Raw genomic sequence first — 27584 nt, 5'->3', positions numbered from 1 at the left:
AAGAGGAATAAAATCACTCAAGAAAAAAATATTGACTAAGGTTCTCATAATTCATGCATGAAAGGGTTAATATGAACTGGTTTTCTTTGCATTATTTGAGGTCTGAAAACACTGCATCTTTTTATTTTAACCATGTGTCATGTTCTGCAAATGCATGCTCTAAATAACAGTATTTTTATTTGAAATTTGGGAGAAATGTTGCCGGTAGTTTAGAGAATAAAACAAAAAGGTTAATTTTACTCAAACACATACCTATAAATGGTAAAATCAGAGAAAGTGATCATTTTGCAGTGGCCTCTTATTTATTTATTTGTTTGTTTTCCAGAGCTGTATGTATATTTTCAGATAGTATTTACAATCATTTCCAGGTGCGGTGACCTATTTGATCACAGGTGATGCACACTGAACAAACAAGAACTGACTCAACGTGGCTCTGTGATGACATTTACACCAGTCATGGAACTTGGAACACTGACGCTGCTTCATAAATACACGTCAAAGCAGGGATTTAGTTCCAAAAAAAGATCCGTTCCTTTGTCATCATTAGAGGTGACATTTTCCATTCTCTCTCAGATACATTGTGTCCTTTTGTTCTGTAAGAATGCTTTGACAGTAAGATCATTTAAGGGTAAATATGCACATACGTAGGTACATATTGCAGCATTGTTACATTTCACACAACTAATGAGAAGAGAGTGCAATTTGGGCACTGTAGGGCAGCATGCAGCAGCAGGAAACAACCTTAATTTCCCTCTAGTATAACTTTAGACAACATCTTATATACAGTAGTATGGAGTATGTACATTATACATCCTGCTAAGTCAGTGTTTACACAGCAAGCCAAGTAAAATGCATGTAATCATTTAACTTATCTGATTTAAGATTCATAAAATAACTTAAAAATCCTTCATCTACATCTTAAGTTTGGCTCCTCTAGACGTTTCGATCGAGTAAACCAGTAAAGTGGCTAATGAGCAGGTGTGGGCTACTGACAGAGAAAATACTGTGTGTTGTCTGAAGTGTTTAATACATGGTACAAAATACACCATCTACAGGCAGGAGGAACCTGGTTTTTAACACACCCAGGCATAAAGTGGCTTAAAGTCTTATCTCTGACAGTGGGTTTACAGTGAGTCAGTGCAGAGACAGTTGGAAGAGTGCAGGGGCTGGCATCCAGGTAGACGCAGGATGGTCACCTTCACCTGATAAAAGAAACAATTAGTTTCACACAGGGAGGAATTAACGTACTGCAGGTAATGTGTTTGTGCACTGGCAAACTGTGTACATACAAGGAACATACCTTATTATTATTATTATTATTATTATTATTATTATTATTATTATTATTATTATTATTATTATTATTATTGTTACACTGGTCTGCAAGGAAAATGCTTCCAGAATAGTAGTAATGAAATTTTACCACATGAGAGTCACTGATAAAGAAAAATCAAGTCAAAAATGCTGGTTGGCTGAACTTTCCAAGATACAGCCTTGGGTCAAAATGTGAAATTCAAGAATTAACAAGAAAATGGGTTTGACTCAAAAGGAATATTTGTCTCAGAGCTACAAGATCTACTTCAAAACACTGTCTGCACATTAGAATACATTCACTTTACAGGTTCTATTTAGTGGAAGATTTATAAAACTGTTATATAAATGTACATAAACCAATATATATGTGTAATAACACTTAATCATACACCTTGAAAACATCAGCAAACCAGCACTTTTGTCATTCATTTTCCAATTAATCTTATTAAAATACGTAACATTTAACACATTTAATCTCTGAAGCAAATCATTTCTAAAAAATTGTAGACCAGTGTTATTATTATTATTATTATTATTATTATTATTATTATTATTATTATTATTATTATTATTATTATTATTATTACACTGGTCTGCAAGGAAAATGCTTCCAGAATAAAAGTAAGGAAATTTTACCACATGAGAGTCACTGATAAAGAAAAATCAAGTCAAAAATGCTGGTTGGCTGAACTTTCCAAGATACAGCCTTGGGTCAAAATGTGAAATTCAAGAGTTAACGAGAGAATGGGTTTGACTCAAAAGGAATATTTGTCTCAGAGCTACAAGATCTACTTCAAAACACTGTCTGCACATTAGAATACATTCACTTTACAGGTTCTATTTAGTGGAAGATTTATAAAACTGTTATATAAATGTACATAAACCAATATATATGTGTAATAACACTTAATCATACACCTTGAAAACATCAGCAAACCAGCACTTTTGTCATTTATTTTCCAATTAATCTTATTAAAATACGTAACATTTAGCACATTTAATCTCTGAAGCAAATCATTTCTAAAAAATTGTAGACCAGTGTTATTATTATTATTATTATTATTATTATTATTATTGTTGTTGTTATTATTACCTCCGGCAGGAAGTATTGTGATCACTTTGCTTTGTGTGTTTGCGTGCGTGTTTGTTTATTAGCAAGATAACTCAAAAAGTTATGGATGGATTTTCAGGAAATTTTCAGGAAATGTTGACATTGGCTCAAGGAAGAAATGATTAAATTTTGGTGGTGATCGGGGGGGTGAGGGGGTGGGGCAGATCTGTCTTGGCAGAGGTTTGCGCTCTCCGAATGCTTTTCTTGTTATTATTGTCATTGTGCCATTGTACAAGAGCATGAGAGGCTAAAATCTCCCAGCATACCTCACAACATTTGAATACGGACATAAAATTGTGCCTAGTAGATAGTCAGGTAATGTTTCTATTCATTTGCAGAGTTTGGTGGCGATCGGGCCTGTGAAGGCCAAATAAATAGTGATATGAAAGCAAAATGATGAATTGATCAAATGAGTATATGTGTGTTTAATGTGTGATGATATTAACCCATAGAGACCCAAACATCCACTGTTGACCAAAACCATCTACTGATGTAAACTGTGTAATACCTGTTGATCCATTAATCCTATCAATCCATGTAAATAATTGGTGTAAAATACAGTTATTCATCTTTTCATGGTCATCAGATGTGACCCATTTGGATGTTCAGAGGCTCCATAGTTACTGTGGAAACACCGTCATCTTCTACGACAAGGATTCACCAGTAAAACCCATGGAGTTGGATCCATGACAGTGGATGGAGACTCTTGTTTTTAAGTTCAGTTATTGATATGTCTGCTGAAAAAGTCACTTTTTCACGTTGTCTTCAGTTTTCTCTATTTCAGATATAATAACCTTCAACTTTAATCTGAGTTTTTATGAACATCTACATCAGGGGTCTCAAACATGCGGCCCCGGGGGCCAAATGTGGCCTGCCAAATGTTCCAGTCCAGCCCACATATAGACCAATATGATCTCAAATAAAATAATAGCATAATAACCTACAGTAAATAATGACTCCATATTTTCTTCTTGCTTTGATGTGAGAAAAATAATCCTACACTATGCCTATAAATAATACACATTTCAATTTTTTTTCTTTGTTTTAGTGCAAAAAAAATAACATTAAAATATGAAAATATTTACATTTACAAACTATCCTGTAACAATAAAATGTGAATAACCTGAACAAATATGAACAATCTGAAATGTCTAAAGAAAATTCAGCACAATTTTAATAATTTTCTGCCTGTTACTCAGTATTTAGTGTCTTTGTAGAGCCGATCCATAATGCACATGTAGAGATGATAAGTTGAGGCATAATATTGTTAAAATTGCACTAAATTTTCTTGAGAAATTTCAGTTTTTTCAGGTTATTCACAGAATTTTTTGTTTGGATAGTTTATGAAACGTAAGTATTTTCATAATTTAATTGTTTTTTTGTTGTTGTTTTTTTTGCATTAAAACAAAGACAAAAAATTGGAGTTGTCATTATCTATAGGTTATTATGCTATTATTTTACTGGTTTGGCCCACTGGAGATCAGGCTGAATGTGGCCCCTGAAAGAAAATGAGTTTGAGACCCCTGATCTGCATGATCAGTGAATTAAACATAAGAAAATACATGATTTTTACTGAAAAAAGTGCAAAATACATGAGATAATATTACAATAAATGGGGATAAATCACTAAAGAAAGGTTAAACAGAGAGAAAATGTATTTGGAAATTATCACCAAAGTCACACTGGGTCTTTATGGGCTAAAATGTACCTCATTGTTTTTTTTTGTCACTTAAATTTTCATTAAGTTTAATGAATGACACTTATAACAATACAAAAGAAAAGAATACAAATGAGAACAATATGCCAGGGTAGCAACAGTCAGTCTACTGATTTTGTATAAATATTGAAATGTAAATAAATATAAAAAGTACCTCATTTTTGAGCGACTTGCTGATGAACATGTTAAACTCCTCCACGCTGCTCGTGTGCAGGTCATTTACGGCCAGAATTTGGTCTCCTTTGTGGAACAGACACACTGTCTGCGGTGCGCTTGTCCATCCAGACACACTGCAACACACACACACACACACACACACACACACACACAAATTAGATCCATTTAGAAGCTCTCAGGCACATAGGTTATTGTGTTTTGCTCTGGCATTTGCAGTACTGGAATTATCCACCTTTCATCCATCCACCTACAACATCATCAAGACTACCAGCACGGCCTTGACATATTCCACTGTGACTTCGAATCTGTTAAAAGCAGCTCAGACACATTCTAAAACACATGGATATATACACTTGACAGATAATCTTAAATTGTGTTTTTAACAACTTAGACCGGGGGTGTCAAACTCATTTTAGTTTATGGGCCACATTCAGCTAAATTTGATCTGCAGTGGGCCGAACCAGTAAAATAATAACATAATAATATATAAATAATGTCAACTCCAAACTTTTCTCTGTGTTTTAGAGCGAAAAAGTTCATTTACATTATGAAAAGGTACAAACTATCCTTTCAAAAGGTGTGAATAACATGAAGAAACTGAAAAAATAAGTGTAATTTTAACAATATTCTGCCTCAGTTTATCATTTACACATGTACATTATAACATACAGATCACAGTGGATCTACAAATACACAAAACATTTAATAACAGAGAATATTATTAAAATTGTACTTACTTCTCTTAAAACATTTCAAGTTATTCACATTTTTTGCAAAATTATACTTTGTTTTAGTGTAAACACATGAAAATATTTACATTTACAAAGACAAAAATTTGGAGTTGTCATTATTTATATGTTATTATGATAGTATTTTACTGATCCTGCCCACTGGAGATTGAATTGGTCTGAATGTGGAACCTGAACTAAAAGGATTGTTAACATTTTAGTGTAATTTTTGCATTTCACAAATTCATCCCAAGGGCCAGACTGGACACTTTGGCGGGCCGGATTTGGCCCCCGGACCGCATGTTTGACACCTATGACTTAGACTAATTTGACTGTAAATCTTTTAAAAGGGAGGCTGAGATTTGTGACAGTTTTTGGTCTGTTTTGTATTTTAATTAAACTAAGGTGAAATGAGAATTGAACTAATCACAGAAAAGTTGCAATGGATGCTTTAGTTTCCCCATAACACACCTCAGCTCATGTAACATTTTAAGTTATTTTAACCCTCAAAGACCTAAACACGATAGATTTAGGTTTCTCTCCCAGTTTTTCTCTCTCTCTCTCTCTCTCTCTCTCTCTCTCTCTCTCTCTCTCTCTCTCTCTCTCTCTCTTTTTCTCCTCCTTTACCCTCTCTCTTTAACCCCAACTGGTCAAGGCAGATGTCCATCCTCTAGGGGTCAGGGTCTGCTCCAGGTTTCTGCCTCAAGGTTATAAAACTTTTGGATTTTTCATTATAGTTTAATTTTATTTAGTTTTGACTTTTTTTCTCTTACTCAGTTAGTTTTAATTAGTTTTTAGAGCAGATTTGCTAGTTTTTATTAGTTTTCATTATTTTCTAAATGCTCAGTTTTAGTCTAGTTTTAGTTTTTTTTTATATCTTTTATCTTCTTCGCCATCATATTTAAATAAATCCCAGACAGGACTCTGCTGCTTTCTCTCAACTTTAGTCTCCATGTTTCCAAAATCTCTTGGTATGCTGAAGCAAGACATTTTGGACAATTCCATGCTCCCAACTTTGTGGGAACAGTTTGGAGCTGGCCCCTTCCTGTTCCAACATGACTGTGCACCAGTGCACAAAGCAAGGTCCATAAAGACATGGATGACAGAGTCTGGTGTGGGTGAACTGGACTGGCCTGCACAGAGTCCTGACCTCAACCCCATAGAACACCTTTGGGATGAATTAGTGCGGAGACTGAGAGCCAGGCCTTCTGTCCAACATCAGTGTGTGACCTCACAAATGCGCCTCTGGAGGAATGGTCAAAAATTCCCATAAACACACTCCTAAACCTTGTGGACAGCCTTCCCAGAAGAGTTGAAGCTGTTATAGGTGCAAAGGGTGGATCAATATCATATTAAATCCTGTTGATTTAGAATGGGATGTCACTTAAATTCATATGTGAGTCAAGGCAGGTGAGCGAATACTTTTGGCAATATAGTGTATATTATTATGGACGGAGACAGAAAAGTCAGGTGTAGATTACTGCACAAAGTGAGAATTAGATTTTCCTTGGTCAGGATATGTACAGTCAGTCCAGCTTGGATTTACAAGGCTGACAATTAATACTGAACAAACAAGAACTCAAACTATGAATTATGAAAGAGCTGCAGCATCTGAAACCGACCACAATGAACATTTGAAAGATAAACAGTACCACAGTGCTTCAGTTTCAGCTTCAGTTTGTCATGTCTTTTATGTATTGGGATTGTCTCTGTCACCTCACTATATATTTTTTATTGGTTAGTTGTTGTTGTTTTTTTTTTTTATCAATTACTAGAAATTTCAGGCGACCCCACATGGGGTCCCGACCCCAAGGTTGAAAAACACTGGTTTAGACCTTGACCTAAACAGGTACCAGCCACCGAAAGCATCTACTGATCCAAAATGTTTAATAATGTTTGAACCACTGATTCTATCAATACATTTAGATCATTCAGGTAAGTTTCTCAGTGTTTCAGCAGCATCAGGTGAGTCTGTTTTGGACGTTCGCAGGTTCTATAGTGAACGCAGAAACATCATCATCTTGTGCAATATTGATTAAAAAAAAACAAACAAACAAAAAAAAAAAACATGTAGTTTGACAAATGGTAGCAGTTATAGAGACTTGTTTTTACATTCAGGTAATGATATATTTTATTACGAAAGTCATTTTTGCTTCAGTTTTCCCTGTTCTGATGGAACAGCCTTTGGACTTACTTTGAGCTTCTATGAATTCTACATCTTCAGTAAATTAAATATAAAAAAAAAATACCTGATTTAACTGAAACATGCAGAGGATGAAATGATAAGCAGTGATACATCCCTTAAGGAAGGTTAAATGTAGAAAAAAAATCATTTGGAACATATGAGTTTAAAGACAAAGCTGCAGTAAAACAGAAGTAAAAGCAGAAAATACATCTAACACCTAAACGTCTCTGGGGATGAACAGATATTAAATATGCAGCAATTTACTATAACTGGAGAGAAACATACCTTGGTTTTCCGTCCACCTCAGTTAGAGTCAGATGTTTCTTCAGGTCTGCCTGCTTGACCTCGATATCTCTCTCCTCTGGGCTGGAGGAGTCAAGGCTTGAAAAACAAAAAAGCGTAAGAAGTTCATTTTACATTTTATGGTTATTTATCAACCGTTCATTTACACTATCTATCTATCTATCTATCTATCTATCTATCTATCTATCTATCTATCTATCTATCTATCTATCTATCTATCTATCTATTACTTAACAGAATAAATACGAGTGTTTTTATGAATTTGAACAGTATTTAATAATGACAATGTGGGCTGTTTGTTGATGGATAATGTTGTATTGATAAATATGCTGTAATTATTGAAGAACATTTTTAAATTGTTGAGTCTGTTTGTATGACTGTACACCTCTGTATTGTCAATCTATGATTAATACAGTCCTATATAGTGAAATTTATAAATAACATATTTTTAAAAAATGTTAATTATATTGTGTGAGATAAAAAATCATTTTAGAACATATACACTGTTGCCAATACAGTTGGAATAAAATATTTGTACCTCTTCTCATGAGCCAGCTGAGTGGACATTTTTGTAACTTACTGAAAAATAGGTTCATAAAAATAATTCTATCGCATTGTTTTTTTCATGCCTAAAGACGAATAAAAACACTCAGGAAAAAAAATCTCGATTAAGGTTTTCATAATTCATGCATGAAAGGGTTAAAGTGTTATCGTTCAGTATGGGGTGTGTCCACCTCTGGCTTCCAAACAAGCAGTGAAGCGACGACGCATGGAACTCAGTCTCATGATCCTGTCCCGACGGATCCGATCTGATCTGATCTGGCACCGATCCGATCACTCAGACTTACTGATTGTACTGCGATGACAGCGCAGACGGCGAGCGACTTCACCACAGCTCAGACCTGCTCGTAACATGACAATGACACGTTCTCTCTGTTATATCATAAGTCGTGGTATTTTGAGCTGGCAAAAACACATGGGTGTTTTCTTTGCTGCCTTTATATAGACTCTTGGCCACACCTAATGTTACCAGTCAACCGTGACTCTGTACCAGACATTCGACTCAATGTCCAACATTAAGGGATTTGTCCAAACGCTAACGTCACACGTGTCAGGAATGAAAAAAATACAGCTGTTAACTGTGTTACTCATCTCGTGCGCAACGTATACAAAATAATAACCTGAGCAAATCATTTTCTAGAAATTACACCACATGTTTGGACCAAGGTTTTAATGAAAACTAACGAAATGACGAAAACTAGAAGTGTAAAAACATTTTCGTTAACTGAAATGAATAAAAACTATAACGAAAGAAAAAAAACGATAACTGAAACTGTATTGTGTGTTTACAAAACTAACAAAAACATATAAAAAATTATGGATAAAATTCCCTTCGTTTTCGTCTTTGTCAATGTCAGATTGATACGAAAGCGATTTATTTCACTCTAGCAATTTTAGCTAGCACCACCATACGGTACTTAACAGTCCGTCATTTCTCATCACTTGTCGTTTAGTCGTCTTCTCATCCCAACTCTACCTGGAAACATGGAGACTAAAGTTGGGAGAAAGCAACAGAGTCCTGTACGGGATTATTTTGAATACGACAGCAAAGAAGAGAAAAGATAGGACAAAACTAAAATTTATACAGGGTGAGGAAGCAAAATTTACAATATTTTGAGGCAGGCATTGAAAGACAGTGTATGACCAATTAGTTTATTGAAAGTCATGAGAATTTATTTGCCACAAGAAAATGTACATAATAGAAAATGTTTTTATTCTATGTGTCCTCCTTCTTTCTCAATTACTGCCTTCACACGCTTCCTGAAACTTGTGCAAGTGTTCCTCAAATATTCGGGTGACAACTTCTCCCATTCTTCTTTAATAGTATCTTCCAGACTTTCTCGTAATAGTTTTGCTCATAGTCATTCTCTTCTTTCCATTATAAACAGTCTTTATGGACACTCCAACTATTTTCGAAATCTCCTTTGGTGTGACAAGTGCATTCAGCAAATCACACACTCTTTGACGTTTGCTTTCCTGATTACTCATATGGGCAAAAGTTTCTGAAAAGGTATGGATAATAGTGTTAGGTATGATTATGACATCAATATATGTTTGGTTTCAAAACAATTGACATAGTTCCTGCTGAGAAAAAACAACTAAATGTTCATTGTAAATTTTGCTTCCCCATCCTGTACTAAAACTAAGCATTTAGAAAAAATGAAAACTAATAAAAACTAGCAAACCTTCTCTAAAAACAAATTCAAATTAACTGATTAGAGGAAAATAAAGTCAAAACTAAATAAAACTAAACTATAATGAAAAATCCAAAACTATTATAACTTTGGTTTGGACCATGTGTTTTTAACGGCGTTAAGTATACAATCATATATGAACTGAGAACTGCAGGACAGAAGGCTTCTCTTTGTCTCTTATCTTCACACACGAACTTTTCCAAGGACTCACATAAAAACACATGCATGCCACCCCCCCCGCCCCCCTCTTCCATCCTGTCTGCCCTTATCCTCTTTCTTTCCTCCTGCCCCCCCCCCCCCCCCCCCCCCCGCCCCCCCACTCCCACCAAATCCATTGAAAAAGTTCCACCATATGACCACGTATACGGGGTTCTAATGTATGATGTCTTACGTATGTGCTTGCATTATACTCTCTGTTCTTTCACTGTAATCTTCGAAGAAGGGGGATGTGGGTCTATTTCGTTTGATGTACTGTACATTGTACTGTGCTGTCAAATGACAATAAAGCTATTCTATTCTATTCTATTCTATTCTATTCTATTCTATTCTATCAAATTTATATACAGGGTGGGGAAGCAAAATTTACAATGAACATTTAGTTGTTTTTTCTCAGCAGGCACTACGTCAATTGTTTTGAAACCAAACATATATTGATGTCATAATCATACCTAACACTATTATCCATACCTTTTCAGAAACTTTTGCCCATATGAGTAATCAGGAAAGCAAACGTTAAAGAGTGTGTGATTTGCTGAATGCACTCGTCACACCAAAGGAGATTTCAAAAATAGTTGGAGTGTCCATAAAGACTGTTTATAATGGAAAGAAGAGAATGACTATGAGCAAAACTATTACGAGAAAGTCTGGAAGATACTATTAAAGAAGAATGGGAGAAGTTGTCACCGGAATATTTGAGGAACACTTGCGCAAGTTTCAGGAAGCGTGTGAAGGCAGTTATAGAGAAAGAAGGAGGACACATAGAATAAAAACATTTTCTATTATGTACATTTTCTTGTGGCAAATAAATTCTCATGACTTTCAATAAACTAATTGGTCATACACTGTCTTTCAATCCCTGCCTCAAAATATTGTAAATTTTGCTTCCCCACCCTGTATATATATTTTTTTAAATCATTTTTTCTAATGTTAATTATGTTGTGTGAAACGAAAAATGCATATTAAAACATATACACTGTTGCTAATAAAGTTGGAATTAAATATTTTTACCTCCTTGTCACAATGTGGTTTATTGTTGATAAATGAAGTGTAACTGGGAATGTGTCTGAAAACAACATTCCACTGTACTTTTAATTCTATTAAATTAATATTAATATTTGTTGCATACTCGTTCTAGCAACTCTTTGAAAATGACTGAAAGGTGAAAACAAAAATGCCAACAGTGACCATCTCCAAAAAAAGAAGACATTTGCCTTTATTATTATCTCTTTTCTCATTTACAGCAACATGAGCATCTGTAAAGAAAACCTTCTAATTTTCTTTGAAGCACTCATTTACATTCAAGCAGCAGAGTCGTCTGACTTTGTAGTGTTTAATGTCGAGTGCAGCTTATTATTATTTTACTATTATTAAACCACGTCTGTTTGTAGAAACCTTCAGAAACCAGTCGTACCCGATCAGCAAGATGTCTGTGGGTCACAGCGTTCCTGTTCAGTGATTTATTTCACTGACTCAAGAATCAGGTTATGTGTTTTGTTTTGTTTTGTTCTTCTCAGTAACTATTACAAAGCTGTTTTTGATTTTATGATTGGAAACAGAACAGATGGTGCCGCAGCGGGGGTTAAATGACTTCTGGTATTGTTTATAAGTGGAGCAACTGTTTAGTGGAAGTACCCATCCTTTAGTTTCTCTGCTGTGGTTCATTTTCCTGTCCCATATAGTTTTTTTTTTTAGTATCTGGTTAACTACAGTGTTTTAAAGTGTATTTCTTTCTGTTAAGTGTTAACCCTTTATAGCAGGGGTGTCAAACTCATTTTGGTTCAGGGGCCACATTCAACTAAATTTGATGTGAACTGGGCCGGACCAGTAAAATTTATATATTATTATGTTATTATATGTCAACTCCAAACTTTTCTCTATGTTTTAGAGTGAAAAAAGTAAATTTACATTATGAAAAGGTTTACATCTACAAACTATCCTTTCAAAAGATGTGAATTCCATGAACAAACTGAAAAAATAAGTGTAATTTTAACAATATTCTGCTTCAATTGATCATTTGCACATGTGCATTATAACTTATAGATCACAGTGGATCTACAAATACACAAAACATTTAGTAACAGGCAGAATTTTGTTAAAATTGTACTTGCTTCTCTTAAGGCATTTCAGGTTGTTCATATTTTTTCAGGTTATTCACATTTTTTTGCTAAATTAATCTTTGTTTTAGTGTAAATACATGAAAATATTTACATTTACAAGGAGAAAAATTTGGAGGTGTCATTATTTCTGCTATTATGATAGTATTTTACTGGTCTGACCCACTTGAGATTGAATTGGTCTGAATGTGGAACCTGAAATAAAATGTTTGTTAATATCTTAGTATAATTTTTGCATTTCACAAATTCATCCCAAGGGCCAGACTGGACCCTTTGGTGGGCCGGATTTGGCCCCCGGGCCACATGTTTGACACCTGTGCTTTATAGGGCACTCATTGAAATACTCTGAAATTCAAATTAACAACCTTAGTGCGTTATTACACATCGTCATCTACCTCTTCTTGCCATAAAACATCCAAGCAGCACTTGCTAAAAAGTAAATACATGCAATAAAACAACTGTTACAAGGTCATAAACTGACAAAAATCACTCATATTCACTATTTACAGCTTCAAATAGATACATGCATGAAATGTTTGACTGAGAAAGGTACTTTAACTCATTGTGTATGGGAATGTGGTAAGCTGGTTACTTTTTGGAAAACGGTTGTCTACACTCTAAGTAAAGTCACAAGTATCCAGGTACTCTGTTTAGCAGAACTTTGTATTTTAAGGATATATCCAGATAACTTTTCTGCCAACTCTATGTGTAAGACTCTGATCAGCTTTGGCCTCCTCCAGGCCAGGAAGATGGTTGTTTTACCTCAGACTGAAGTATCCTCACTGCAAAAATCTAAGTCTTACCAAGTGTATTTTTCTAATTTCTAGTCAAAATATCTCATCACACTTAAAATGAGACATAATCACCTAAAGAGTAACTTTTCAGTGAGATATAAGAACTTATTTTTAGACAATAGAGCTTGAAAATCTTATTTCAAGAACTCTTACTTCACTAGTTCTATCGGCAGATTTTTTGCTTAATTCTTTTTTTGTTTGTTGTTTGTTTTTGTTTGTTTTTGATATATATTTGAGATATTTTGAGTAAAAATGAGAAAAATACACTTGGTAAGATTTGGATTTTTTCCAATTGTCTACACACTCCTGGATTAGAGAGATGGCAATGTGTGTCACATTAGAAAAGTAAACCTATGTAATTAGGGGTAAAGTGCAAGAATTCAAAGAGGTGTGGACACCCTTAATGGACTTTCTCAACCAACAATAGATTATACTCATCTATAAAGCTATTGAGTGTGACAACTTCCTTTTTTTTCTTTGTGTAATAATAATAATAATAATAATAATAATAATAATAATAATAATAATAATAATAATAATAATAATAATAATAATTTATTAATTTATTAATTAATTTATTTATTTATTTATTTATTTATTTATTTATTTATTTTTCTAATTCTTTTTCTTTTATTTTTCTCTTACACAGTTCTTTTATGTGTGCTTGCACTGAGGTTAGCTTGCATTTTATTGCACAATTAGTGTGGTATGTGTTGATGTGTTATGTAAAATCTCCAAAAAACCTCTCTAAATCACTGTATAGTGGTTCTAAAAACTAACACACTTCTGGACCTCATCGAGGCACGAGATTAGCCCCATATTTTGCTCTCTGTCCCCACATTCAGAACCAAGCAGGAAGAAGCAGCTTTTAGCTTTTACTTTTTATGCTCCACACATCTGGATCAAACTACCAGAAAACTGCAGGTCGGCTGAAACTGTCAGTTCTTTTGAATCAAGATTAAAGACTCATTTGTTTACAGCTGCCTTTGATCAGTGTAGTTTTTTTTTTTTTTTCAGTTGAAATACCTGCACTGACACTCACAATTTTAACTTGATTGATTTAATATTAAATTCCTAATTTTATTAGACTGTTTTTAGCTGTTGTTTTAACTATCTCTTTTAATTTCCTTCTTTATTTGTATCTTTTCTGAACTCTCCTCTTGTTTAATGTTTTATTCTCTATTATTTTCATGTAATTTTATGCCTTTATAAAGCACTTTGAATTGCCTTGTGTATGAATGGTGCTATATAAATAAATTTGCCTTTGCCTTGCCATATTTAATGTTAGAGGAAATGACCAAAAATAGTCACTTGCCTGATAAAAGGTTTAGAATCACCCTGTGTGTGTGTGTGTGTGTGTGTGTGTGTGTGTGTGTGTGTGTGTGTGTGTGTGTACAGAAAATTGCCTTGCTTTTGCCCTATTATAACTCAGATCCACAATGTGAACACTTTACTTTTCCGTTTCATATAGTTTCAGTTTTCATTTTTTTAGTGACTCCCACCTGTCCATGGATCTCCGTTTCCCCACTGTTGTTTCTTTTGGTCTGTCTAGCATTTCCACAGGTGACATGGCTCCATTGTCGCTGGAGCTGCTGCCGGACTCTGAAGTCGGACGTGTTTTCTCTCTGTAAGAGCGGGTATTATAATCACAGCATCAGATCTCAACTCATGCTCAGATTCATTCAACTAGAAGTCAAGGACGTGTTCTCTGTTATTATCTAAACCACAACGAGGTTCCTGTGAACTACGAGTCGAGATCGATGCTTTTTATGTTGCCGACACCCACTAAAGCTATGAAATGAAGACTGCCATCTGGCTCTGGATGCACTATTGTTTGGAGTGACTCACAGGCAGATATTAGAACAGATCTTGGCACCGTATTCCAGCTTCAAACAGAAAGAAACTCTTGCGTCCTTGTGGTGGGAAGGCAGACAGTAAGGACACTTGAAACATAACTGTGAGAGCAATGAACAACACAAAAACCAATGACATTTCCTCTCAGTTACACAAAAAGAGACCAGATGTCTTGAGAGTTTTTTTAAATAGTTCATCAAGGTGGCATGGGAGAAGCAAATAATTCCCATGTCACCGTGGAGGCACAAGAGGAATTCTAATTAAAAAGCTCTTTAGAAACAGCTCTTTCGACCCATATGCCAAATGTAGCAGGAAAGATGTTCTTCAGCAGAGCAGCACAGCAGTTGGCCTTTCGCAAAAGAAATCAAAAGCAAGTGTGAAATGCAAAATTATCTCACAGTTTGCCACAATAGCAAACTGAGGATTTTCTAAGCGGGAGATGATGACAACAATGTACATGTTATTTTAACCCATAAAGACCCAAACATCCACTGGCAACCAAGACTATTTACTGATATGAAAAGTTAAATCCCTGTTGATTCACTAATCCTATCAATACAGATAAATAATTGTTGTAAAATGCAGTTTGTTGTCTTTTCATGGTCATCAGATATGACCCATTTGGACATTCAGAGGCTTCGTAGTGATTGCCATCTTCTCCAACATTGATTTGCCAGTAAAACACATGGAGTTGGATCAGTGACAGTGGATGGAGACACTTGTTTAATCCAATCCAATCCAACTTTATAAAGCACTTTAACCCTTTCATGCATGATTTATGAAAAAAAAAAAAAAAAAAAACATTTTTTTTCATTGATTTTATTACTCAGAATTAGGCTAAAGTTGAAATGCATTCTGAAATTTTGAAAAATAGGGTTTTATCAAGAAGATATTTAACCTCCTGAGACCCAGGAAAGTACAAGTTTGGGCTTTTTTTAAAATTAAATAATTACTTATATTGGAAACATCATGATGCAACAGTTTTTTCAGATGCATTTTTTAAATTTTTATGGAATGTCCTTTGCGATGGACAGTTTTTCTTTGTTTTTTGTTTTTTTGGATAAAGCTGTGAAACTCTTGCCACAGAAAACCAGTAGCTAGGTCTTAGGAGGTTAATTTTATGAGATCACAGACCCATCAAAATTCTAAAACTAAGATGATACTTTTTTTCATTATACTGCTAAGGGTCTGTAGAGACCGCCCCCATGTGGTTTGGAGAATATTGCCTTTATAACCCTTTGGAAAGTGAGCTTAAACTGTGTCCATAAATGTGGACGTCATGCATGAAAGGGTCAAAACAACCACAGTGGACCAAAGTGCTGTACAGAAGACTAAAAACACAATAAAAAAAAAATTATAAAAGCATTAAGAAACAATCAAACAATAAACAATAAAACAATAAAATCAAATAAATAAAACAAGTTCAAATATAAAACAGAAACAAAATGTCAACATTGCAAGGGTAACAATTTCTGTATGAAAGGTGCTATACAAATAAAGTTTATTATCATTATTATTATTATTATTATTATTATTATTAAAATGTTATGTTCATTTAACCATATAATTTACTGAAAAAGTCACATTTTCTTCTGTTGTCTCTGTTTTTGATATAAAATCCCTCAACTTTAATTTGAGCTTTTATGAACATCTACATCACAGGTGTCAAACATGCGGCCTGGGGGCCAAAACCGGCCCGCCAAAGGGTCCAGTATGGCCCGCGAGATGAATTTACAAAATGCAAACATTACCCTGAAGATATTAACAGTCAAGGGCATCAAACTCAAAAATAATAGCATAATAACCTATAAATAATGACTCCAAATTTTCTTCTTGGCTTAATGTGAGAAAAATAATATGATATTATGCTTATAAATAATGGCACACCAATTTTTTTCTCTTTGATTTATTGCAAAGAACATTAAACTCTGATATCATTTAACAATAAAATGTCAATAACCTGAACGAATATGAACAACCTGAAATGTCTAAAGAAAAATAAGTGTAATTTTAACATTATTCTGCCTGTTTTGTGCCTTAGTAGATCTGATCCATAATGCACTGGAATAAATCATAAATTGAGGCAAAATATTGATAAAATTGTACTTGTTTTTCTTCAGAAATTTCTTTTTTTTTTTTTTTTTCAGTTATTCACATCTTTTTTGTTTTGGAAAGAAATAGTTTCATCATTTAATGTTATTTTTTGCAGTAAAAAATTTTGAGTTGTCATTATTTATAGGCTATTCTGCTATTATTTTACTGGTCCAGCCCACTGGAGATCAAATTGGGCTAAATGTGACCCCGAAAGAAAATGAGTTTGACACCCCTGATCTACATGATCAATTAATTTAATATATAGGAAAACACCAGACTTTCACTTAAGAATAGAAAATACAAAGCATAAAATAAGAATAAATAAGCCTAATGTCGGTGCATATTTTTGATCACAATCATCAAACCAAGTGGAAAAGTAGCCTTTGCTACAAGAGTCTCATAAAGTGTGTGTGTGTGTGTGTGTGTGTGTGTGTGTGGGGGGGGGGGGGGGGGGGGTATACGTCTCAATTAATTTTTCTTCCGTCATCCCAAAAATGTTCACATGAAAGTGAACGTCTTGTTTCATCATTTTGATATCTCCTTCTTGCTACAATAACCACTTCCATGTGTGCACAATTATGCATCCAAACCATTTGCCCCTCCCTTTGAAATGTGTTAAATATAGACACAGTTTCTATGAGCAAACTTGCTTTCAGGTTTGATAAATCACTTTGCATGTGCTAAATTACACACACGCCCATATTGCATATCCATTGCATGATGCAGATGTACTATTTTGCACCTTTGAAGGACGCAACCCTTAGTGTGCACTGTTAGTAAATCAGTTTGTACACTTTTTGCATGTGCAATGACTTTGCACATGTTTTTATACACACAAACCTTAAGTACACAGGTGTCAAACATACGGCCCGGGGGCCAAATCCAGCCCGCCAAAGGGTCCAATCCGGCCAGCGGGATGGATTTGTGAAATGCAAAAATTACACTAAAGATATTAAAAATCAATGGTGTCAAAATCATTTTAATTCAGGTTCGACATACAGACACATACAGTCCAATTAGATTTCAAGTGGGTCAGACCAGTAAAATATTATCATAACTAGAAGCACTCGGAGAGCACAGACCTCCGCCAAGGCTGATCAGTGGCCCCCCCCGTGGGCCCCCCCCTACCCCCGATCACCACCAAAATTTAATCATTTCTTCCTTATCCCATTTCCAACAAACCCTGAAAATTTCATCCAAATCTGTCCATAACTTTTTGAGTTATGTTGCACACTAACGGACAGACAAACAAACAAACAAACAAACAAACAGACAGACAGACAGACAAACAAACCCTGGCAAAAACATAACCTCCTTGGCGGAGGTAATAACCTATAAATAATGACAACCCCAAATTCTTTCTTTATTTTTTTGGTGTAAAAAAGTAAAATTACATGAAAATATTTACATTACCAAACTATACTTTTACAAAAAAAAGTGAATAATCTGAACAAATATGAACAAACAGAAATGTCTTAAGAAAAGTAAATGCAGTCTTACCAATATTCTGCCTGATACTAAATGTTTTGTGCGATTGTAATGCACATGTGTAAATGACAAACTGATAAAACTGAGGCATAATATTGTTAAAATTGCACTCGTTTTTCTTAAGACAATTCAAGATGTTCATGTCATTCAGATTTTTAAGGAAACTTTGTAGATCTAAACCTGATCATAATATAATTTTACTTTTTTCACTATTATTATTTTACTGGTCCGGCCCTCTTGAGATCAAACTGGGGTGAATGTGGCCCCTGAACTAAAATGAGTTTGACACCCCTGCTTTAGTAGATCCGGCCCAATGTGTGTTATGGAGATAACTAATAGGTTAGACAACTGTTGCATGTAGAATATGACATCTCACTTCAAACACCACAAAAGTCTACATTACATGATTGATTATGGCTTAGATAAACTTCAATCAGTGCAGATAATCAGTGTCATGCCTCCTGTTCCCATATACCCTCTTTTACTAGATGTAAAGTCAAGTGCATGAGTTGCCAAACTGGCTCGGGCTGCCTTTCCTTCGCTGGTTATGAAGTGTCGACACTTGTGCATGGCAAAAGCAACTCTATTGTTGTTGTCAGTCTAGGTTATTTGAGCCATTGAGCTTTGTGGTTACCTTCGATGAGTGAGTTATTTTGGTATCTAGGGCACGAACAAAACATGTTACACAAAAGAAAGAGCATAGGGCAGCACTGACACTGGAGACAAACAAAAGTCAAAAATACACATGGCCCACAAAAGAAGCAACTGCCCCTGTAATTTTTTCTGAGATTTACCTGTCTTCACCCGCTGTTTCTTCAGAGAACGGAGACATTGGGGAATACTGTGTCTTCAGCTTTTCAAAGGTATGATTGAGAGACCTCATCAGGCTGCCTGCGGTAGCCTCTTCCACTTCAAGGTCCCTAAAAGCATTTAATATAATCAACTATACTCAGCAGAGTTAAAATACCGCCCACCCCCTCAAAAAAAAAAAAACAAAAACAACTGTGTAGAATTGAACTATTTGTACTGGACACTCTAAATCCAACTTACAGTTCTTGGGTTCCCTGCTCATTGTGCTGCATAATCTCATCCATAGATTCATATCTAAGACACAATCATCAATAATAATACATATTTTAGAATGCAGGGTCACAACACAAGGATGTACCATATGAATAAAAAAGGAATAAAGTAATAGTAGTAGGTGAGGTTATAAATGTTTGTTTTTTGTAAGTGAGGATACAACACACACAAATACACTTAAACACATGAAAAACTTACACTGATTCTGTGTGTCTGTGTGTCTCACCATTTACCTGGCCCTTGTTCACATTATAAGGAGAAAAAAAAAACAAAAGAAGAATTATATGTCTTAGTTTCAGAGCATTGCAGTTTAGAACCGAATCAGATTTATTTAGTTTCTGCTTTTGGATTTAAATTGTTAAACTGTAACTGATAGTACTGTATTTACTGAGCTGAAACAATACACTGATTATTTAAATATTTTTATGGATAATTCATTTTGTTTAGAAAGTGTTTGAAAATAGTCTTCACAAAGAAAGTAATTTTTAATGCAAGTAAATTAAAAATTAATGAATAGGTGAATTACTTGGATGTGTCTTAAGTAGGCTCTGGGATAGTCATAGATCGGATTCACAGGCTCTGATGCTCGTCTTTTGGCGTAATCCTCAACCTGCCGTCAATATGACAAAAACAACATGACAGATCTCCTAAAAACAAAGCCACATTTACTGCTTTAACCCATAAAGACCCAAGCAGCCCCTAGCAACCAAAAGCATCAACTAATGTAAACTGTTTAGTAGCTGTTGATCCACTAATCCAATCAATACACGTAAATAATCAGTAATACATTTGACAGAAAGAGTCCCTTTTTCATCAGTTTTCTCTGTTTCTGATGTAATAAATTTTGAATTTACTCTGAGCTTTTATGAACATCTACATGATTATTGACTTAAATATAGGAAAGTACATGCTGTATACTAAAAAACCTCAAAATAAAGAGGATAATATTACAATAAATGGCGATAAATCACTCAAAAGAGGTAAAATGGAGAGAAAAATTAATTTGGGAACTGCCGCAAAAGTAGCACTGGGTCTTTATGGGTTAATTCTTTGAATAATATTTATGTTTTTTTATGAATCATCATTTCAACCAAAGTAGACACAGTGAAGTTTAGAGGTTGCACCTTTGGTTTTTCGGTTTTGTTGTCAGACGTTTCAAAAGTGTTTGAGGACGGGTCAGACATGGAGCGGGCTTTCTGTTCAGGCTGGAAAAGAAAACACCCACACACATTAAAACAGCATACAATATGTATGTGACTGAAGATATTTTCTATGTAGTGAAATGACACAAGCCGAGTGATATCTGGAGCCCATTTCAGTGTCCCTGAGTCAGATCAATAACTTCTATTTTTAGTTAAAGCCTAATGTAGATTACCACGTGGGAATACTAGGATGTAATCACAATTATTGTGTAATTTTACAGCAATGTAGCGCTGTATTTGAGAGCTTCTGAACGCAAAAATCAACCCCAACTGATTATACATTCTAAAATCTGTCATTTAAGTTGATGCCACACATGACTTTGGGGAAATTACTGCAAAATATAAACATGTTAAAGACATGAAAATAGAAAAAAAATATATATATCATAAAGGTGACTGAGGCCTGCTGACTACGAGCCACAACACTGAAGTCCTGGCTCTGGGATTTGTTGACCTACACCTCTCTACTGTCAATCTATGAATAATACAGTCCTATATAGTTAAATCTATAAATAATATAATTTAAAAAAAAAAGGTAATTATATTGTGTGAACTAAAAAATCATTTTAGAACATATACACTGTTGCCAATACAGTTGGAATAAAATATTTGTAACTCTTCTCATGAAATGAGTGTCACAATGTGATTCATTCTTGATAAATAAAGTGTAACTGGGACTCAATATATAATCATTGTATCTGGTCAGAAGTGATTACTGATGTGTATAAATTAGAATAAAATGAGGAATGTGTCTGAAAACAAAATTATTCCAACTTTATGTGTATAATACTTAATAGAATAAATACAAATATGTTTATGAATTTGAACAGTATTTAATAATGACAATGAGGGCTGTTTGTTTGTGGATGATCTTGTATTGATAAATATGCTGTAATTATTGAAGAAAATTGTTGAATTGTTGAGTCTGTTTATATGACTGTACTGCCATGATCATATTGTTGTGTATAATTCAGTTCCTGCATTATGTGTTAGTTGTGGCTGAATGCTAAAATTAGGAAAAATGTATTGTTTGATTGTTGTATTAAGTTAGTGATAAAGATGTAAAAACACTTGAGGGGTAGAATTAAATAAGGTTATACTTCTTCCTACTCCTTTTCGACCATGCAAAATTCAGACTTGAACGGACTTGAAGATAGATTCTGTTCATTTAAATGTTATTTTGTTTTTGTCTTATTTTGCTTTGTTTTGTTTTGTTTTGTTTCTTTGCATGTTTGAAATAAATAAATAAATAAATAAAAATAAAAGAACACTGTGAAATATTGGTTGATATCAGAGTCGATTTCTCATAGACTGCAAGGGAAGCCCGGCTTCCCCTAAAATTACGAAAATTAAATGGTTAAATATGTACCGTTGTGTTGACATTTCATTGACTACAGATGTATAAGAACACGTTCATCTCACAGACGAGTTCGTTCAGAATCAGCTTTATCACAAATCATCGGACTCACTGTTGTTCACTTCTCATACATTGCGCTGTTTTCTCATACGATCTATGGTCAATGCATTTGCCCGTAGACGCTCAGCGTCCATGCACTTCAATGGGACTGAGTGGAACAGTTTTTTTTCATTGCCTCAAAACTGGACGGTAATTGGATAAATGTCACGATGTTGTCCCGCCCCCAGACGCTCGGCGTCTCTGGGGGTGAATGGAGATGTGGGCAGAGCTCGGCTGGGCTGGACGCCAGAATCCCACGTGCTGATTGGAGGATCAGTCGAAAGGGTGAATCCTGTTTGATTGACAGCTATTTTGAGATCTACTCCTTCACTGACAGTTCAGTTTAATACCATCGCGCATTCTGCTGTGAAATCAGAGAGAAACCACTATGAAATTACTTGTTCATTTCTTCCACTGTAAATAAAACACACTTATTGTACTTCCTTGTTTCAGTTTAACATAATTTCAGCGTTTTCTTGTTCAGTTGGTACGATAAGGTCACTGACCGTTTTCTTAAAAAGGAACGGAGGGACGAATTTATGTTTAAATAACTTGACTTTTTTTTGTAAGCCGACAATGAGCTTCCCCTCTCTGAAAGACGGACAGCCACCACTGGTTGATATATTGTGGGCATTTTTCTTGCATACAAAGACTAAAGTATATTGTTTGATCAATGAGAGCCCCCCCACCACAAACAGATTTAAGGCGGACTGAGATAAAATCAGATTTACAGAATTGTGTGTATTTAGAAAGCTTAGCCAAGAGTTTTGGTTGTAATATTGTGAACAAACCTTTTCAAACTCAGCGGTAGTTTGTGTTCTCCTTAAATGGGGTTGTGAAATAACCTGTAAAAACACGGAGAGAAGTCTGTTTTCAAAAGTCAGAAAGATATCTGCTTGATTATCAGCATTAATAGATGATGTATGAGGCTGCTTATCGAATTCCCCAGGGACACTGAAAGAGTGGGCATTTCGAAACAAGGAACTGATTCATCTAATACATACCTCAATGGATGACTGTCCATTAGATATTTCCTTATAAAAAAAGAAACATGAAAGAACTGTCAGTGGCAGTAATAAAACTGATAAAATGCAAAAATTAGACAAAAAAACAACGATCTATCTATATGAATTCCATATATACGTATTAAAAAAAGTACCTCGCTACTGAGACATTTTTGTGGTTGGTTTTTCAGGGCTTCAAACATGTCAGAAAACCAGCCATCCACCTCATCACTAACAACAAATAGGACATGGGAAACATCATTTCAAGACCATTGGATAATGGTTAATACATTTAATTTACAATCCAATTCCAAAATGAAATAGAAAGTGAAAAAAAGTCACATTTAGGAGCAATTTAGTGTGAGCATAACGGAAGCCATTTATTGGTTTAGTATACTTTAGTACAGGGGTGTCAAACTCATTTTAGTTCAGGGGCCACATACAGCCCAATATGATCGCAAATGTACCGGACCAGTAAAATAATAACAGTGAAAAAAGTCAAATTACATTATGAAAATATTTACATCAACAAAGTTTCCTTACATGAACAATCTGAAATGTCTTTTTTTTTTTTTTAATTGATTTATTCAGAACATGCAATGAAATTTAACATATATGCAAACTAGCAAAACATACATAATACAAAAATCAAGAATCATAACAATCTTAGACAGAAGAACAGCACAATAGCTCCATTTACATGCCTGAAAAGGGCGGGAAGAAGTGCAACTTAAGAAAAATAAGTGCAATTTTACCAATATTCTGCCTCAGTTTATCATTTACACTTGTACATTACAATTTACATTACAATTACAAATACACAAAGCATTTAGTAATGAGCAGAATGTTGTTAAAATGACATTTGCTTCCTTAAAGACATTCCAGGTTGTTCATATTTGTTTTGGTTTTTCCCATTTTTTTGTAGAAGGATAGTTTGTAAATGTAAACATTTTCATGTAAATTTACTTTTTTTACACTAAAAAAAAGAGAAGATTTGACATTTTCATTATTTATAGGTTATTATGAGACTATTTTACTGGTCTGACCCACTTTACATTGAATTGGCCTGTATGTGGAACCTGAATTAAAACTATGTTGACTCCACTGATTTTCAGTATCTACTGTGTAATTTTTGTATTTCACAAATTCATCCCACAGGCCGGATTGGACCCTTTGGCGAACCGGATTTGGCCCACGGGCCACATGTTTGACACCTGTGCTTTAGTACAATAAAAACAAACAAACAAACAAACAAACAGGGAAGCAACATCATATTTTCTTTTCTTTGAAATCCTGAAATAATTGATGAATGAATAAAGAGCAGAAGGAAGTGTTTTATGCAGCATTGTGAATGTGTCGTGTCATCATTATCTGAAGTTCAGACATATCAAATATGCTCTGAACACAAAGGTAACAGGGCATTCTTTCATTTCTAAAGGTTTACGATGAGGTTTTAGATGAGGTTGGGTACACATACTTCATGTAACAGTATCTACAATCTACAGCATCAAAGCAAAACCGCGATTACATCATCTGTCCCTTTGTCGAATACCAGTGAAAACACTTTCCTGTTCACCTCATGTACAGTTTGACGGGTGTTTTTTACGGTACAGTGCAGCAAAAGGGATGAAGCCTGGCAAAGAAGCAATAAATTCCATTTCAGTACTTCTCACCACCCGTAAAACCAGCTGACTGACCTGCTCTCCCCGACCAGGAAGTAGTCCCGGTCTCCAGCCCGGATGTAGAGCACACAGGACGCTGAGCACTTCAAGCTCTTCTGGATCCAAGCCCATCTGGCGTGGTTTTGAGGACTCACATACAGAAGCGAAATCCTGACAAAGAGACACAATAAAAAAGGACTTGTGAGGTGAGAATATGGTTGAATAAACATGTTGGTGTATGTTCTGAGTGTTTCAGGGTGATGTATGTACTGTGACAGGTCAATCCCTCCTAGTGGTCTGTCCTTTTCCTCCGGATTCCGAAAGTACTTGAGTTGATGTTCTTGTTCACTGAGTTTGAACAGCACGAAATATCGCTTCTTCCAAGATTTCTGCAAAGGAAATAAAACCTTAATTATATACACATACATATATAGTTTGTTTGTTTACATTTGTTCATATTTGTAAGTATATTTTTGAGTGAATCCAATCTGTCACCTCTGTCTTCAGTCTCTTTTGGGGTGGAGACTTGAACAGGTATCCAGCTCTTATTTCTGTCACCCCTCCAACTGGTCTGTAAAACACTGCACTTCCACCTGAGGGCAAATGAAAAGTCTATTGTTTTGTGAACATTCACTGGAAGAACATCCCATTTACTGACAGGGATCTAAAACTTTCTTTTTTACTGTAAATCCCAAGAATGAACACATGATCAAATGACGGATTTGCATTTAAATGTGTTTCCTCTCACTCACATTCACTTTAAAACAAAGAACATCAATAAGCATCAAATTTCTATAAATGATCTATCCTCAGTGGTGGATCCAGAAAAAATGGAAGGGGGGATGGGGGTTATATCAGAGGCGATTTCTCATAGACTGCAAGGGAAGCTCAGCTTCCCCTAAAATTATGAAAATTAAATGGTTAAATATGTACGGTTGTGTTGACATTTCATTGACTACAAATGTGTTAGAACACGTTCATCTCAAAGATGAGTTCGTTCAGAATCAGCTTTATCACAAATCAACAGACTTGATGTTGTTTACTTCTCATACATTCCCGTTGCGCTGTTTTCTCATACAGTCTATGGTCAGTGCATTTACCAGAAGATGCTTGGCGTCAAAGGACTTCAATGGGACTGAGTGGAACAGTTTTTTTCATTGCCTCAAAACTGGATGGTAATTGGATAAATGCCACGATGTTGTCCCGCCCCCGGACGCTCGGCGTCTCTGGGGGTGAATGGAACTGTGAATGGACCTTGGCCGGGCTGGACACCGGGCTTCCACGTGCTGATTGGAGGATCAGTCAAAAGGCTGAATCCCATTTGATTGACAGCTATTTTGAGATCTACTCCTTTACTGACACAGTTCAGTTTAATACTGTCGCACATTCTGCTGTGAAATCAAGAGAGAAACCGCTACAAAATTACTTGTTCATTTCTTGCACTGTAAATACACAAATATACAAATCACAAGGAATGGAGGGCCGAATTTATGTTTAAATAACTTGACAATTTTTTTGATGTAAGCTGACAATGAGCTTCCCCTCTCTGAAAGACGAGCAGCTGCCACTGGTACATATACATACACTACAAATTAAAACTTAAGGATATTTCTTTTTTTTTTTGTCATTTTTTGTCATTTTTGCCATTTATAAATAAAACTAGTTCTGGTCATTAAAAAAATGTGTTTCAATTCAATTCACACACAAAAAAGTAAAAAGCGCTGTGCAAGAATCCCAACTGAAAAAAATTGCCCAAAAATTAAAAATACCCTTAACTTTTTGTTTGTAGTGTACAAATGTGATATCCCTCTCTGAATTGTCATATTCCTGCTCAGCAGAACTTCTTGCTTGTTTACAGAGCATACTGTGCATTACAGTCACATTTCACAACACAGTGTACACTATAATCTTAATTAACCCTGAAGCTTAGATGTAAACGTCACAGAAAAATACCAAAACAATCAGATAGGAAATAGGTTGCTTCATAGGACAACGCGGAAAACCAGAGCTCGATTCCTGATCAAAGCACCATTTTTTTCCAACGGGGGGGGGCACGATACCAAGGGTGCCAGTTGGTAAATCCGCCACTGATCCTGTATGACACTGATATTTTCACACTGTTTAGGTTTCTGGGTGATTTGCTCTGAATATTCCTGTTAGTAGCACCTGAAGTACCATAAATAACTAAAAACAGTTGTAAACAATAGAATAGATTTATCTGTACTACCTGTGCTCTTCTGGCTTTTATGCATCGTGACACCGCACCTATGAAAAAAAGAAACAAATCCAGTTTGTGAAATCAGCATAAAAATATCCAGAAGGAAATGGTTAACCTTTTAAACAATGAACAATGTGAGTCTGAAAACCTGACTCATGCATTTGAGAAACAGAGCATGTTCACCTACATATGAATGAGCACAGTTTATTTAAAAAAAAAAAAAAAAAAAAAATGACTGCATTTTAGTTGAGTTAAATCCCTGTTCGTAATAGATTAAAACTATAATCAAGTCATATTTAAGGATCTTTTTTAGATGTTTTAAAGGTGTCTAGATTTTTAAAAATGCAATGACTATTTTGCAAGCAGCTACATTATTGAAGGTAAACTGTAAAATATAAAAGTTTTTATCACATCAGATTAATAAATAATACTAAAACAGTTACATTTACCTGTATAAAGAGAAAAGACCTGGGACTTACCTGTGGAGCAGCTGTGTAGAAGTCCTGCTCACCTCGCTGTCCCAGACATAAAGTAATACTGCATGAGGAAGTGCGGAGGCTGGATCCTGCAAGGACATTCTTACTCAGAACTGGAGTTTCAGGTTCTT

At 35.0% G+C, this 27584-nt stretch overlaps 1 protein-coding gene across 2 annotated transcripts; it reads right to left on the bottom strand.

Moving 5' to 3' along the window:
* Positions 1-210: 210 nt before the first annotated feature.
* On the bottom strand, positions 211-27584 carry LOC115439380 (pleckstrin homology domain-containing family S member 1). 2 transcript variants are annotated; one of them, XM_030163221.1, is made up of 17 exons: positions 27457-27584; positions 26987-27024; positions 25255-25352; positions 25030-25148; positions 24796-24930; positions 23254-23329; positions 23099-23128; positions 22886-22939; positions 20561-20641; positions 19963-20046; positions 19635-19675; positions 19404-19457; positions 19148-19273; positions 14420-14542; positions 7518-7613; positions 4297-4432; positions 211-1202 (listed from the first exon to the last, which is right to left on the bottom strand). In XM_030163221.1, exons 1-17 carry the CDS (start codon positions 27552-27554, stop codon positions 1125-1127), a joined length of 1467 nt encoding a protein of 488 aa, XP_030019081.1. In that variant the 5' UTR covers positions 27555-27584; the 3' UTR covers positions 211-1124. The 2 variants fall into 2 exon arrangements, with proteins under 2 accessions (XP_030019081.1, XP_030019082.1); XM_030163222.1 differs by lacking the exon at positions 22886-22939.

This window comes from Sphaeramia orbicularis, chromosome 19 (assembly GCF_902148855.1).
Source record: "Sphaeramia orbicularis chromosome 19, fSphaOr1.1, whole genome shotgun sequence".
Taxonomy (NCBI): Eukaryota; Metazoa; Chordata; class Actinopteri; order Kurtiformes; family Apogonidae; genus Sphaeramia; species Sphaeramia orbicularis.
Note: the sequence above shows the minus strand (reverse complement) of the source record. Positions and strands in the feature narration are given on the sequence as shown.

Bases quoted from the DNA above. Each gene is read 5' to 3' on its own strand.
- LOC115439380 (XM_030163221.1), bottom strand. From the start codon at position 27,554: ATGTCCTTGCAGGATCCAGCCTCCGCACTTCCTCATGCAGTATTACTT. The intron at 19,458-19,634 runs GTAAGTTTTTCA...ATTGTGTCTTAG, and splicing joins CACAGACACACAGAATCAGT to ATATGAATCTATGGATGAGA. The intron at 19,274-19,403 runs GTAAGTTGGATT...AAATGCTTTTAG, and splicing joins GAGCAGGGAACCCAAGAACT to GGACCTTGAAGTGGAAGAGG.